Raw genomic sequence first — 16,715 nt, 5'->3', positions numbered from 1 at the left:
TCCACCGACTGAGCCGGCAAGGCGTCCCTGGAATTCTTAATATTTAAGAGTGAAAAAGATTTGGGGCGCCTGGGTGGCTCAGTCGTTAAGCATCTGCCTTCAGCTCAGGTCATGATCCCAGGGTCCTGGGATCGAGCCCCGCATCGGGCTCCCTGCTCCGCGGGAGGCCTGCTTCTCCCTCTCCCACTCCCCCTGCTTGTGTTCCCTCTCTCGCTGTGTCTCTCTCTGTCAAATAAATAAATAAAATCTTTAAAAAAAAAGAGTGAAAAAGATTAAAAAAAAAAAAAGCAGAAGTAGACTGGTATTCATTACACTGGTTTTTATTTTTCCTTACAAGTTACTAACACTTGATATTGATATTATATTGATTAATAAAAAAGACCTGATGAAAACAACACATTTCATTTCATATCAATGTAGAAATGAAATTTTCCCTCTTCCATCAATCTGGTGCCCCCCTGTGTCTGTGATGAGGAAAGGCAAGGCACTGACCAATTCACTAACTAACGCTTGCCTCCAGTTTAAATGAACTGGGTTCAATGACACAGTTAATCACGCGTGGTAGGAATAAGTAAAAAAATTCTTTAAAGAGTTGCGAGAAGAAATGAAGTGGCTCAAAGGTAAATAAAGCCTTAAAAACAGGTTGGAGGGACATTTAGCATCCAGTACTTGTTTCCCAGTGAAGGTAAAAATAAGGTATTTAGATGTCAGTCCTTTCAAGCATGCTTCCTTTACATATGGAGGCAAAGTGGAGGAGCCTGGGAAATTTCTAGAGAATCCAATTATCAAGAGAGGCTCTATTAATCACTGTAACATAGTTTAACATATCTGGGGGGTGGGCAGGAAGCGAGTGCAAATTCAGTTTCCAAAAACCTTGTCATTGGTGAACTTTGAAAATAATGATGGATTAAATAGACACAGGTGACACAGGGATTTCTGAATCCTCTGGGCCAAGGTATTTCCCGTAATTTATCTATAAATGATATAAAATAGGAGATCAAGATAGGAAGAAACAGTACAAGCCTTCCCGTAGCCGCTCTCACGGTACCATTCATTCACTGTGATATATTTCAACACAACACTAGTTGTGTTCCTTGAAAGCAAAAGGTTCATGGATTATAATTTCCCCAGATTGCCCGGCATATATAGGAAAATAAATATTCATGTAACTTTAAAGACTTCATACATGGTCGGTCAATCAGAATATTTCTGCCCAAAAAATTCCACTCTAACAGTCTGAATCAAAGTAAACACTAATGTGCAACAAAGGATGGGGACATTTCTCATTTGAGATACTGCCTCCCATGAGCATACGTACATAAGGCACTCCTTTCCTTCCTGCCAAGACATTCCTTTGCTTTATGCTTTGAACAGTAAAGTAAACAAAGAAACAAAATCTCAGAGATCAAATGACAGTCGTGGAGAGTAGAAATGGGAGGCAGTGCCAACAAAAGAAGAAAATTCTCTAACAATACACAAAATAATATATGAGTAGGTAACTTATAGGTCATTGGAGAAGGAGAAGAAAGTAAAGACCATCTGCCCTAGGGAGAGGGTTCTTATTACATCCTGCTCCCTCATAAAGCTGAAAATACAGATTCAACACGACGGGTTTTCTTAGCTCAGAAAGATGAAAGCTTTAAGGAATTAAACAGATGGCCTTAAAGCCAGGAACGCATTCATTCACTTAACGTTCATTCAGGAAATGTTTCTTGGAGGTCTACTGTGTGCCAGACAATAATTTAGGTGCTTGGGGTACTGCACTGAAGGAGGCAAAATCCTTGGTTTCATTATATCCAAGAGAGAGATAGCACACAAGAAGATAAGGTAACAAGAAGGCCTCCCTGAGAAGAAAAGATTGGAGTTGAAAAATGGGTGGAGACCACAGAGATCTGGGACAAGCTGAGGGAACTCATCTATAGGCACAGGACGTGAGGACAAACCTGGTGTATTCTGGGAAGCGGAAGCAGGCCAGCTGGCTGGAAGACGGCAGGGAGCAGAACAGGAGATAAGGCAGAGAGGTGGTCAGATGCTGGTCAGGAATTTATTAGTGCAAGAGGACATTTCTGAACAAACATGGTATACGTGACCTATGTGTATCCATCCTTTCCCAAACTCCCAAGTGATTTAAAAGATGAAACCAGAGAGGGAGACAAACCATAAGAGACTCTTAAACTCAGGAAACAAACTGAGGGTTGCTGGAGTGATGGGGGGGTGGGAAGGATGGGGGTGCTGGGTGACGGACACTGGGGAAGGTATATGCTATGGTGAGCGCTGTGAGTTGTGTAAGACTATTGAATCACAGACCTGTACCTCTGAAACAAATAATACATTTTATGTTAAAAAAAATTTTTTTTAAATTTTAAAAATTAAAAAAAAAAAGATAAATTCCACAAGGAAATACACGTGTGTGTGTGCAGGTCTACCCACATACACCCCCAAAACACACAGGAAAGGAAATAAAAACAGATGTGTGATGTCTAGAAATTTTAGAATGTGAAAAGAGGGTTTAGTGCATTAACACATCTGGCAGAAGAGAGAAGGTGGAATGCTAAGTGTGAAGGGGTATCATCAGTGGTGTACTGGTTAATGTTTAACAATAACAGCTCTTTGAAAAAGAAAAACCCCAATATGTGGCCTTTGCCAATCCCCATGGCGTAAAGAACCCCACCATGACCGATTTCAAGCCATCAACATGATGTCACTGAATATAGAACTGGAAAAAGATGCACACGGTAGGCTCAATGATCTGGCTCCAACATACCACTGGGTAAAATAAAGACAAGTGATTTATCTCTCAGATGCCCCGAAGGCAGGGGATATAGAAACACAGCACACCTTGGAAGATAAAGATGAGGCGTGGAGTCAAAAGCAGGATTGGTTCACCTGTGTATGGAGCTGTCAGGTTTACAAAGCCAGATGATTGTCACTTGTCCTTACAGGAAATCAGGAGTTTAGTGTCTGGAGAAATTGAAGCAGAGCGATTCTGGATGCAGGAGCCTGGGCAGAGCATGGGGCAGTGGTGAGGCTCTGGACTGAGAGCAGGTGCTCACAGAAAAAGGAAGGATGGTATGAGTGTCAAGGGTGTGGTCTCTCGAGTTAGACTGCCTGGGTTCAAATCCTTGTTCTGCCATGAACTGAGCTACCTTGAGAAAGCTTTTTTATTGCTTTGCGTCTCAGTCGCCTCATCTACAAAAAGGGCCTAACAGTAAGACTAGTGCCTCATTGCGGGGTTCAACGGGTTGATATATGTAAAGTGCTTAGAGCCTGCTATGAAGTAGACACCACGTGAACATTCGTTATCACTGTTGTGACTGGTGTATGCGTAGAGGACTGGCAGAATGATAGCCCCTTTTCCTTTTTCTGACTCTGAATGTACTGACACAGCCGTACACTGCAAAAGATTGGAGGACTCGTCTCTCAAAAAAACTGAACTTCCCAGAAAAAAGGGTAACTAACTGTGACATGGGGCGACGCGTCCAACCACCACCTGATACACCGCAGTGGAGTCCTGTCTACACTGGCATAGAATTTCCACTCAAATGTCAGTGCCTGACACGGATGGTGAGGAACAGACATCTGTGGGAAACCCCCAACATGAAAGAGAGAGCCAAAGCCAACAAAGAGAAAAAAGAAACCGTGAGGAATTAGGGACAGAAGAGAGGCAGACAAAAATTAAAGAAAAGTTATCTCGAGTGTTCTCAGAAACTATATTGCATCCATTAAACAAGAACTGGATACTTTAAGAAAAGAAGTTATCAGAGAACAAGAAAATGTTCTTGCACATTACAAGCACAAAGAAAAAAAAATCAAGGAAATTCCTTGGAAAGAAAGAAAAGACAATGAGATGCGCAAAAGGGAGAAAAGACTGAGATAGCAATTTTATTTTTAGCTATGCCTTATTGTTTTGATAAAATGAAAATTAATTTTAAAATTTAAAAATTAAAAAAAAAAGATAAATTCTACAAGGGCATACACGTGTGTGTGTGCAGGCCCACCCACACACACCCCCAAAACACACAGGAAAGGAAATAAAAACAGATGTGTGATGTCTATAGACATGTCTTTTTTCCACCTCTACTGCTGTCTTCCAAGCCACGTCACCACTAACTGGACCCTGCAGCAGCTTCCTTACTTGTCCCCCATCCCTCCTTGGTCCTCTCCAGCCTCATTCCCAGCGTGCAACAGTCAGAGTAGCCAGATCATATCAACTAAACCATGTCATCTGCTGCCTAAAAACCCTTGTTCTCTTAAAAATTAATTGTCTGGTCCATCTCCACTAGGGCTGTTGAGAAAACACTGACCAGAGTACTTGCAAACAGGAGTAACATGTGTTTTTGTTGTTTTGATGACATTTGGAAATAAGGCTCTTTAGAAAGCTTAATGCAGGGGGGCGCCTGGGTGGCTCAGTCCTTAAGCATCTGCCTTTGGCTCAGGTCATGATCCCAGGGTCCTGGGACTGAGCCCCGCGCTGGGCTCCCTGCTCCTCAGGAAGCCTGCTTCTCCCTCTCCCACTCCGCCTGCTTGTGTTCCCTCTCTTGCTGTGTCTCTCTCTGTCAAATAAATAAATAAAATCTTAAAAAAAAAAAAAAGCTTAATGCAGCTTCCAAAAATCACTGATTTGATTAATAAAAATAGTTATATCAAAATTTATTTACAAATATTCTCTCTTTTTAAATAGTGTCAAAATGTTTTATCAGAAAAATCCAGAAGACATTTTGTAAAACATTCATTATCACGCATTCCTTTTGCATATGTCAACTTCGCCAAAGGCCCAAGCAAGATGCCATCTTTCCAAAATTTCCAGCCTTTATCAGTTAAACAATATCCTCTTTAATAGTCTGTGAGCCCTTAAGAAATAAACCAAAGGGCTGGAGAAAGAGAGCCAGCACCCAGACTTTCGAGACTTTAGATCTTGTATTTTCTTTTGCCAATAAGCAATCATTGCTGAGTTATAAGATCAAGCATTCAGTGTTCCCAAAATAAAGCAAAAACAAGCAACACATACAAAAATGACTTTGTGGCAGAGTGCACTCCATCAAAGGGTCTCATAAACCCAAATTGATTTTGAGGTTCTCCCAAGATCGGAACTAGGCAAGTACTCTTCATTGCTAAGTTGGAACAGTATCATTTTTCTACTATTCAAAAGGCAGTTAAATAAGTTAAATAAGCAGTAAAGGGATGTAAAGCTAAATACAGTCCATGTCCAAAAACTTGGGAAGAAATTACCTTGGTTTTTGAAAGAATGGGGGCAGCTCGATCGAGCAGCATTTCCACCACCTGCTCATGACCACTCCTTGCTCCACAGTGCAGGGGCGTCAGACCATCCTGTGGAACAAAGGCAACACTTTCAGTTGGATTCGCTGGGAAATTCCGTAAATGCGGTGCATTTCTTCAGGATTCGGTGCAGCATCCAACATGCTGTGGACCTGTGACTTTAAAACATTTACTCACATATCTCAAAATAATTTCCTATTCTTAACCAGAGAACTAAATTTTTCATAAGTTTAAGTAGTTGTAAAGTGTGTAATTTCCCACATATTAGAATACTTACCGTTAAAAATATAATTGTTTCACTACTTTTTCCATATCCAAAGGAATTGAAATACCATAAGTAATTTGATAGCCACCATTTTAAAGAGTAAAAAATAAACTTCTAAAATAAGAATTTGTTTTTTTTAAAAGGTCAACCTCATTTTATTTTTTTAAATTTAAATTCAATTAGCCAACATATAGTACATCATTAGTTTCAGATGTAGAGTTCAATAATTCATCAGTCGCATATAACACCCAGTGCTCATGACATCACGTGCCCTCCTTAATGCCCATCACCCAGTTACCCCATCCCCCCACCGACCTCCCCTCCGACAACCCTCAATTTGTTTCCTAGAGTTACGAGTCTCTCATGATTTGTCTCCCTCTCTGATGACTTCCCATTCAGTTTTCCCTTCCTTTCCCTATGATCCTCTGCACTGTTTCTTATATTCCTCATATGAGTGAAACCATATAATAATTGTCTTTCTCTGATTGACTTATTTCCCTCAGCATAATACCCTCCAGTTCCATCCATGTCAATGTAAACGGTAAGTATTCATCTTTTCTGATGGCTGAGTAATATTCCATTGTATATATGTACCACATCTTCTTTATCTATTCATCTGTTGAAGGACATCTCAGCTCCTTCCACAGTTTGGCTATTGTGGAGATTGCTGCTATGAGCACTGGGGTGCACGTGCCTCTTCAGATCATTACATTTGTATCTTTGGGGTAAATACCTAGCAGTACAATTGCTGGGTCGTAGGATAGCTCTATTTTTAACTTTTTGAGGAACCTCCATACGGTTTTCCAGAGTGGCTGCACCACCTTGCATTCCCACCAACAGTGTAAGAGGGTTCCCCTTTCTCCACATCCTCACCAACATCTGTAGTTTCCTGATGTTAATTTTAGCCATTCTGACTGGTGTGAGTTGGTATCTCATTGTGGTTTTGATTTGTATTTCCCTGATGCCAAGTGATGTTGAGTATTTTTTCATATGTCTCTTGGCCATTTGTATCTCTTCTTTGGAGAAATGTCTGTTCATGTCATATTCCCATTTCTTGACTGGATTATTAGTTTTTTGGGTGTTGGATACTAGCCCTTTATCTGATATGTCATTTGCAAATATCTTCTCCCATTCCGTAGGTTGCCTTCTAGTTTTGTTGACTGTTCCTTTGCTTTGCAGAAGCTTTTTATCTTGATGAAGTCCCAAGAGTTCATAAAATAGGAATTTGTAATAGGAACTTGACATTGGTCCTTTCCCTCTTGCATTTCTCTGTCCATTTCACTTCCCCTACAAAAGGAGGGAAAGAATCTCAAGCAGACTACTTGCTGAACACGGAGCCAACATGGGGCTCGATCTCATGACCCTGAGATCATGACCTGAGCAGAAACCAAGAGCTGGACGCTTAACTGACTGAGCCACCCAGGCTCGGTATTTTTAATTGTGTATTTTTAATTAATTACCATATCATATCTCTTTGTTATGAAAATATAGAAGTTAAATTTTAAAAAGTTCACAGATTTCCTGAGAACATAAGCTTTTAAAGCATCAAAAATAAATCTCCTAATTGGAGTTATTATAATTATTCAGACATAATTGGTCAAAATAGTGAAAACATTACAAATTTTATGATTATTATACAAGAGCACCAATTTATTAAAAAGTTCCTCTCTTAATGAGAAGTATGTTCTCACAACTAGTTCATGTATCTGCTAATGAATATTAGTTATTCTGGAATGAGAGAGAGACAGCATCGACACTATCCCTTTTTTTTAAAGTCAGATGCAGTCTTTTTTCTTAAAATTTTTTCTATATTTTAAAAATTCCAGTATAATTAACATACAGTGTTATATTGGTTTCAGGTAGACAATATAGTAATCTGACAATTCTATGCATTACTCAGTGCTCACCCTGATAAGTGTACTCTTAATCCCCTTTATCTATTTCACCTATCCCTCTACCTACCTCCCCTCTGGTAACCATCAGTTTGTTCTCTATAGTTAAGAGTCTGTTTTTTGGTTTGTCTCTTTTCTCCTTTGTTTCGTTTCTTAAATTCCACATATCAGTGGAATTATTGACTTATTTCACTTAGCATTATACCCTCTATATCCATCCATGTTGTTGCAAATAGCAAGATTTCATTTTTTATGGCTGAATAATATTCCACTGTGTGTGTGTGTGTGTGTGTGTGTATACATACATTTTTAAAAAAAGATTTTATTTATTCATTTGCGAGAGAGAGCACGAGCAGGGGGAGAGGCAGAAGGAGAGGGACAAGTAGACTCCCCACTGAGCAGGGAGCCTGATGTGGGGTTCAATCCCAGGACTCTGAGATCATGACCTAAGCCAAAGTCAGATGCTCAACCAACTGAGCCACCCAGGTGCCCCTATACCACATCTTCTTTATCCATTCATCTATTGATGGATACTTGGGCTGCTTCCATAATTTGGCTATTGTAAATAATGCTGCAATAAACATAGGGGTGCATATATCTTTTCCAATTAGAGTTTTCATATTCTTTGGGTAAAGACTCAGTATGACTGGATCATACAGTGATTCTATTTTTAATTTTTTGAGGAACCTCCATACTGTCTTCCACAGTGGCTGCACCAGTTTGCATTCCTTCCAACAGTACCCAAAGGATTCTTTTCCTCCACACCCTCACCAACACTCATTTCTTGTTTTTGATTCTAGCCATTCTGACAGGTGTGAGGTGGTATCTCATTGTAGTTTTATTTGCATTTCTCTGATGATGAGATGTTGAGCATTTTTCATGTGTCTGTTGGCCAACTGGATGTCTTTGGAGAAATGTCTGTTCATGTTTTCTGCCCATTTTTTAATTGGATTATTTGTTTTTTGGTGTTGAGGTATAAATTTTTTATATATTTTGGATACTCACCCTTTATCAGAGATATCATTTGCAAACATTTTCTCCCATCCAGTAGGTTGACTTCTAGTTTTGTTGTTTACTTTTCTATGCAGAGGTTTGTTATTTTGATGTAGTCCCAATAGTTTATTTTTGCTTTTGTTACCCTTGCCCCAGGTGATGTATCTAGAAAAATGTTGCTAGAGCCAATGTTGGAGAAATTATTGCCTGTGTTCTCTTCCAGGATTTTTATGGTTTCAAGTCTCACATTTATGCCCTTAATTTTTGAGTTTATTTTTGTGTATGTTGTAAGAAAGTAGTCCAGGTTTATTCTTCTGCATGTAGCTGTCCAGTTTTTCCAATACCATTTGTTGAAGAGACTGTATTTTTCCCATTGCATATTCTTGCCTCCTTTGTCGAAGATGAATTGACCATATAATTGTGGATTTATTTCTGGGATCTCTGTTCTGTTCCATTGATATATGTGTCTAGTTTGGTGCTAGTACCATAATGTTTTGATTACTACAGCTTTGTAGGATATCTTGAAATCTGGGATTGTGATACCTTCAGTTTTTTTGTTTGTTTTTTTCTTTTTTTCTTTTTCAAGATTACTTTGGCTATTTGGGGTCTTTTGTGGTTCCAGACAAATGTTAGGATTGTTTGCTCTAGTTCTGTGAAAGATGCTATTGGTATTTTGATAGGGACTGCATTAAATCTGTAGATTGCTTTGGGTAATATGGACATTTTAACAATATTTATTCTTCCAATCCATGAGCATGGAATATCTTTCCATTTGTTTGTGTTGTCTTCAATTTATTTCCTCAATGTTTTATAGTTTTCAGAGTATAGCTCTTTCACCTTCTTAGTTAAATTTATCCCTAGGAATTTTATTATTTTTGGTGCAAACACTATCCCAATGTTTGTTTTTATAAATGTTAGTGCTGAGACATCTTGTCTGCATAAATAAGTAAATGGACTTTTGTTAAAGCAGGTTCACTAATTCTTTGAACTCCTGAATTACATGCCAAATAGCCTAATGTTTCACCAAAGATTTTTTTCAGTGATGCATCATAAGACAACTCTATTAGGTTCTTCATTTTTGTTGGCAGCAGGATTTCTACCCATCCAATGAGCAGAAGAATTTGTTATTCGATCATTAGAGTCACATAGTTGTTAACATGACACCGATACCCTAAACTCGTCCCCTTGCTCCACTCTGTCCCCCTTTATCCCCAGGTTTTGCACCCTGGGGCCAGGTATCTGAGAGTTGGTTAGGTCTTTCTTTGGTGCTAGGGTAGAAGGACTTTCTAGATTGTATGAGCAGATCTTTAAAATAACCCTAAATATCCTAATGTATAATCGGTGAGGTACAATCCTATTTCTAACCTACCAGCCACAACCCAGAATTAAAATTCCTTAAAAAATGAAATTTGAATCACAAGCATTACATGACCTCATTTGATCATGCTGTCAGCATGTTCAAATATTCTGCCTTTTATGCTGATTTAAAACATTCGCTCTTATAAACTAAAGCAATGTATAGATTTTTAAGTTGGAAATAGCATTTTGCTAATAAAATAGGATAAAATCAAATCTGAGAACAGATTAAAAAAAAAAAAAACACCATGATGTCCAAGGATCTTCCTAATAATGTAAAACCTGAACATATCTGAAGGAGAAATAATAATTACATCTACCTTCCACCACACACAAAAAAACATTCCACACAGACCCTGTCATATAGTGATTGTCTTCCATGAACTGAAAGGTCAAATCTGTTTCTTTCATTTTCTCATAAGTAGACTCTAAGACACAAGAGGTGACAGAATATGTGCAGACATGTTCAAACTATGGATGCACAGAAAAAATAATTATTTTAGCCCAACTCATTTATCCTTGAAAATTATCTTCCCCAAAGCAAACTGCTATATACTGAATGCAAAGTATTTGGCTAGGTGAGAGCAAAATCGTGACCCCTCAATCCTTTGAGACATACTGTTCCTTATAGACATACATTTTTACCCATTTCATTTTTTTAAAAAAGTTTTAATTATGGAAAATTTCAAACCTATTTCAGACTAAAGCAGCCTGAATAGAGTAATGAGTCTCCTGGTGTCTCGTGCTCAGCATCAACTGTCACCTCCTGATCAAGCTTGATTCATCCACACCCCTGACCTTTTCTCCTCTCTTAGATTATTGTGAAGCCAATCCAAGCTATGATATCATTTGATCCTCACAACTACCCCTATACAAAATGTATAATCTTCATGTGATAAATGAAGACTCTAAAGCTTCCAGCAGGTTCAATGACTCACCCAAGGTGGCACAAGCTGACTGTAGAACTCGACCAGACGGTGCGGGGCAGACAAGGCGTGTCTTGGGAGGAGTTATTACAAAAAAGCCCCTCTGTTCAAACTTTCAGCCACCCTGAGCCTTCCTTTATCTACATTCTGCAGCTGCTGCCTCTGATCTCTGGTGTTTATTTATTAAAAACTCATTGACTCTAGAGACTCAGCTGGGGAAGGTAATTTTTTCATCAGTGTAAGAGCTGTGAAGTGCCATTGTTCCTATTATCACCTGGTTTCAGTGATCAAGTCAGCTGCTTCCCCAGGGTAAGATCTTCAGTTCCCAGCTAACTGCAAAGAGCTACCTGAAGCATGGCTCTTTCAACTGGACTTTTACTTGCAGTATTTTTAACATTGATCGTGAGTGGCTGACTCCTTTGGATCTTCCGCATATTTGCTCTGCAACTTTTCAAAGTGCATGACTTCAAATAGCCTGGATCCCAGCAGGAGAGCTGCCTCATCTGGAAGCTGTACAAGATGTCACGACGGCCTGACCTGGCTATGGGGACATTCACAGGTCAGTGGAGAACTGGTGCCCAGAGTTAATGCAAAGTCTTTAGCATCACGGCTTTTAAGGTGACAAAGAAGACAGCTCACCAGCCGACCTGCAGTGAGACTGAAAGGTATCTGCCATGTACTGCTTCACACTTAGCTCAGTTGTTTTTGTTTTTGTTTTTTTTAAAGGGGGGGAATTAGCCGGCACTGACTTAATACCTATATTTTGGACAAAAAATTAAGTATTTAAATTTCCAGGGCACCTGGGTGGCTCAGTTGGTTTAGCGTCTGCCTTTGGCTCAGGTCATGATCCCAGGGTCCTGGGATCGAGTCCCGCATTGGGCTCCCTGCTCAGCTGAGAGCCTGCTTCTCCCTCTCCCTCTGTCCTTCTTGTGTTCTCTCTCTCAAATAAATAAATAAATAAAAATAATAAAAATAAAATAAAAAATCTTTTAAAAAATTTGAATTTCAAACTAATTTCTTTTGCTTTGAAATGGGTGAGGCTTATCATTCACGCACCTGAAGCACCGTTCTGATTATGAAGCCCTGTGTTCGAGGACCTTCCATAACTGCCACTCGTTCTCTGGCCAAGCCTCAGTTCCCAGGGTTAGAGCGGGCAGGCTTCCCCGAGTGCCCCTCCCTCCTATCCCCCTCCACAAACTCTCTGCAGCTCTTTGTCTTCTTGCTTCTCTGAATTGCCCACATGGGGTACCTGCATGGAGTCCCCTTTCCACTTTCTCCAAGATTCCAATGTGTACCGTTTCAAAGTCCTGTGTTCTTAGGAAGCTTTTCCAAAATTGGACACAAGCATCCTATTTGCAGGGCGTCTGCCTTGTTTTATCTGTACTTCTTTTGGGGAACTCTAACTTTTTACTGAGTGTCTTAGTCCTTTGTGAACAGGTATTATCCTTTCAACGAGACTGCTTCTGAGCACAAGGCTACTAGTTTAAGGGATATTTGACACTCTCAGAGAAGGTAACTCAGTACTGTATCCGTGAAAGTTGCTTAATAAAAATGAGTAAATGAACGCATGGAGAGACCAAATGAATGGGTTTTGGCACTAGTCTTTCAAAAAAGGTTTTCTAGTTAGTTGGTTAAAAATTCCTTTCCTTGTTACCTTTTTAAGACTAGACTCATTTTGTACTTCAGGAGTGTTAGATTTTGTCTTTCTTTCCAGAAAAATAAAATTCTCAATGAATAAATGATTTAAAAAATGTGACAAAACACTATGACGAGTCTTTTCAGCTCTCAGAGTAAGAAAAATACCAGAGGAGTTGTTCTAAGTAAGATATTTTCCTCTTACTTAGAATACTATAAGCTTAAAAGGCTAAAGGGAGCTCTTGTGGATCCCGTGCTTTGGAACACAGCGGTGATCAGGCGTACTCCTTTCCTTAAAACTAGAGCAGCGTTTTTTTCCAATATAAAATGAGGATTCTAACCTGCTCCCAGCCCCTAGAAATTTACAGTTAATATACAGGGTTACTTAGAATGGGTCTAGGACCAAAAAGCAGTTCTTCCGCTGCAATATGACAGTGTTGACCTCCGGTCGGCAAATACTTGACACAGGCAATTCCCAGGGTGCCAGGGAGGCTGTCTCATGAATGGTGGTGGCATGTGTGCTTGGACAGCAGAGCGGGAGAGAGGGATGCTGAGTTGCCATAGTAACATTATGGGAGAGAAGTGAAATTGCACAGGGTTCGTTTTTTTTCCAATTCCCCTGATTTTTAAAGCGCTAACATAATGAACAAGTAATTCCCTTGGAGAGAATTCTGAAACAAAGCCAATTGGCTCATCCAGATCTCATATTTCACCTCAGTGACAGTAATCTTATTACTGAGGTGGGAAACTGTACTTTACTGGCTGGACAAAATGCTCTCTTGTGTTAGCCTAAGAGCAAAACCTTGTACACTCGAAGGTCAAAAAGGCTTTCTTTCAGGTCCTGTTTTGCTGAAAAGCATGGAACAGGACACGAAGGCATCACACCTGAAAATACTGCACCCAGAATATGTTCTTAACAGACTGAATTTGCTCAAAGCCAATACTGAAATGATAAATCCATGACTTGGGAAATACTTTTAAAAATGGACATTTATTTTGACTTATATTCTGTAGGTTCCTTTCTTTCCTTCCCTGTAAGCAAAAATAAAATAAAATAAAATAAAATAAATCTCACCCTAGAGAAGAAAAAGGAAATCAAGCAGAGAGAACTCTTTTCTTTTATCATGGATGTAAAACAGGATGTGATATTTAATTGAAAACTGAAAACAATGAAACAAAAAGCAGGTACTACTCAGGGAGGGGAGAGTTATCACACAGCTAGAGAGAAGTAAAAGGGCAGCAACTGCAGTCCAACAGTAATGCTATTCTCATATCTGTATACTTTTACCAAAAATTCTGACTGTATCCTCATTTTGTGTGTGTTCAGTGGTGGTAGATTTGGCCTAGGAGGGAGTGCTATTACATTTTTTGAAACCCCCCTGTTGTTCCAGGCACATTGTATTTGTGATCTTATTGAGTCTTTACAACTTACGAGGAAGGCATCAGAAGTTCCATTTTTAGATGAGAAAGCTGCTCCAGAGGATGGATGTACCTCTTCAAGGTCATGCGCAAGCAAATGGCTGGACTCAGAATTTATACTTCGCCTTGCCTCCATCTGAGGCATCGGATTCCCTCTACTGTAAGACAATCTCCTTTTAAGATCTAGAATTCATTTCCAACATTTATGTATAGGAGAGAGGAGTATCTCTTTCTAATTCCCTTCCTTGCTGTCCCTGTCATACATTCTATATATTTAAATTAAACTAAAAAAGGCAAAGTCCTTCTGTTGTTCTCTCTGCTTAGACAACCATGTGTTTCTCTCTTGAGCCTAGATCACACACTCTTATGCTATTTGTTGTCTATTTCCCCACTCTGTTCTTTGTGGGTTTTTTTTTTTTTTTAAGATTTTATTTATTTATTTGACAGAGACATAGCAAAGAGGGAACACAAGCAGGGGGAGTGGGAGAGGGAGAAGCAGGCTTCCCGCTGAGCAGGGTGCCCGATGTGTGGTTCGATCCCACTGGGATCATGACCTGAGCCGAAGGCAGACATTTAACCGACTGAGCCACCCAGGTACCTCTGGCCTCCAGTGTTTCTGATAAGAAGTTAGATCACAGTCTCATCGTTGTTTTTCCATTTATAATGTGTCTTCTTCTCTGGCTGTCTACATTTTTTTCTCTATCTTTGACATTTAGCAGCTTCACTATGATGTGCCTCTGTGTGGCTTTCTTTGTATTTATCCTCCGTGGGGTGTGCTAAGTTTCCTGGGTCCAGGGATTGCAGTTTATGATTGAAGTGGAAATCTTTTCTACTCCATTCTCTTTCTCCTCAGCTTCTTGGGCTGCATCGTATGTATTTAGTCAGCTTGCTAGTATTCCATAGGTTGTTGACATGGTGTTAATTTGATTTTTAATCTTTTTCCTTTCTGTTCTACAGTTTGGATGATTTTTACAACTTGTCTTCAAGTTCACCAATTCTTTCTCCCTTTGTATTCAATCTGTTCTTTATCCCATCCAGTTAATTTTTTTTTAATTTTAGATATTGTTTAGTTCTACGATTTATTTTTTTAAGATTTCCTTATTTCTCCTGAAAATGTTTTTTGCCTTACTCATTATATCTTTTCCTTCAGATCTTTAACATATTATCATAGTTATTTTAAAGTCTATTAATTCCAACATCTGAGTCATCTATGGTTCTGTTTTTATTACATAACTTTTCCTTTGGACTGCAAGTCAGAATTTTTTGCCTCTCATGTATACTACTAATTATATGTTAAATTTAATTTAAATACTGGATATTGTGAATAATATGTTATAAAAACTCTGATCTTTTAGGGACTTGGTTTTAGGTTTTCAATGGCAGGTCTGTTTCAGTTTTGTCCTTATTCCAAGAGTAAGTTTAGACTTGGGACACAGTCATAACTTCTAAGATGCAGTCCTTGTAGAGTTAATAAAAAACCAAAGATATTTACCAAGCCTCCCTGATATGGTGATTGTCTTCCTTGCAAAAGGCCCTGCTGAACTTTCTTCTCAGCTTTCCATTTTTTTTTTACCTGTTATTTCCCTCTGTCCTCCTTGGTGTTTCAACCCCCCCAACATACATACTTCAGGGCTCAGCCAAGGATTGTGGGGAGTTATTATATTGACTTCAGCTCTTTATTTGTGGTTCCCTCCTTTCAGTGATTCTTCCCTGAATATCCAGCCACTCTTACAGCCCCAAACTTGATCCTCTGACCTCAAGACAATAACACTGTGACTTTCTCCATGAATTGTATCACAGTACCTGCCATATAAATATAGATCTCATCTTATGTTATTTAGTTATTTCAAAAGTTGAATTCACTCCAATTTAGGCCAAGTTTTGATTACTTTTCAGTGCCTCCAAAGAAGTTTTTTAAAAACTATTTTTCCAGAGATTATGATTTTTATCAGCAGGAGGTTTAGTTCAATATAAAATACTCCATCATTACTTGAAGTCAAAACTCTAATACAGTTGAGTAAAAACATGAATATGTGACTTCTACACACTATACCACCATAGTTTATATTTGTTTCTATCACACACTACTTTGGGAATATTCCTTCTATAAATAGGTAAGAGACTTCTTGAATTTTCAGTAGGTAGAAACTGAATACCTTATTATAAAATATGATTTTAAATACATAAAGTTGCTTTTTATATAGTTCTTAGAAGATGTCACATGGAAAAAATTCAAATTAAAGTTGACACTTTAAAAAAGCAATAATGACTTATTTATTTACCGTATCTTTCCTTTGGGAAGGAGGATAATTAAAGATGCTTACCACTGATAACTAGAGAATACTTGTGTGCCTAATGGATGTCGAGTTATTTAAAAGAAATAGGATGTGAGCATTACTGACATACATCACAAGAAAATAGGAGAAAGAGTAGAGTACCCTCTGGGCACCAGCACTTAGAACCACACAGGAATTAATGTAAATAATACCTGTCCTGAGCCTGCTTTGTAGATTCTTCACGAGAGCCTGGCTTCAGTGGCACACAAAATTTACCCAATAGTTTTATATCTCTAATTTGGTAAGGGAAATGGGGTTTCCAATATGCTGTAAAATCATTAGGAGAGAGAGAAATAGAGAGAGAGAGACAGAGGGGGAGAACATGCTCCTGTCATGTTCTCAGAACTCTTTGCAACTCTCAAAAGCATTCTTTCCTTTAAAGAGATTTTCATGTTTTGAAAGCTAAGGGCATTTCATGATTAATTGTACTTTCCTTTTTTTTAATATTAAGACTTGGGCGCCTGGGTGGCTCAGTTGGTTAAGCGAATGCCTTCGGCTCAGGTCATGATCCTGGAGTCCCCAGATCGAGTCCTGCATTGGGCTCCCTGCTCGGCAGGGAGTCTGCTTCTCCCTCTGACCCTCTCCCCTCTCATTCTCTCTCTCTCAAATAAATAAA

At 39.0% G+C, this 16,715-nt stretch overlaps 1 protein-coding gene across 1 annotated transcript in view; it reads right to left on the bottom strand.

Moving 5' to 3' along the window:
- LOC102733751 (uncharacterized) overlaps window positions 1-16,715 on the bottom strand; it is a 105,421-nt gene that overhangs the window by 49,396 nt on the left and 39,310 nt on the right. Inside the window, exon 6 of the mRNA XM_081824216.1 lies at window positions 5,230-5,328. Within this exon, the coding sequence (XP_081680342.1) occupies window positions 5,230-5,328 (99 nt within the window). The remainder of the gene's footprint in view (window positions 1-5,229; window positions 5,329-16,715) is intronic.

Source organism: Leptonychotes weddellii, chromosome 6, assembly GCF_054177405.1.
Source record: "Leptonychotes weddellii isolate Sample4059 chromosome 6, ASM5417740v2, whole genome shotgun sequence".
NCBI lineage: Eukaryota > Metazoa > Chordata > Mammalia > Carnivora > Phocidae > Leptonychotes > Leptonychotes weddellii.
This window is presented reverse-complemented; position numbering and strand designations above follow the sequence as displayed.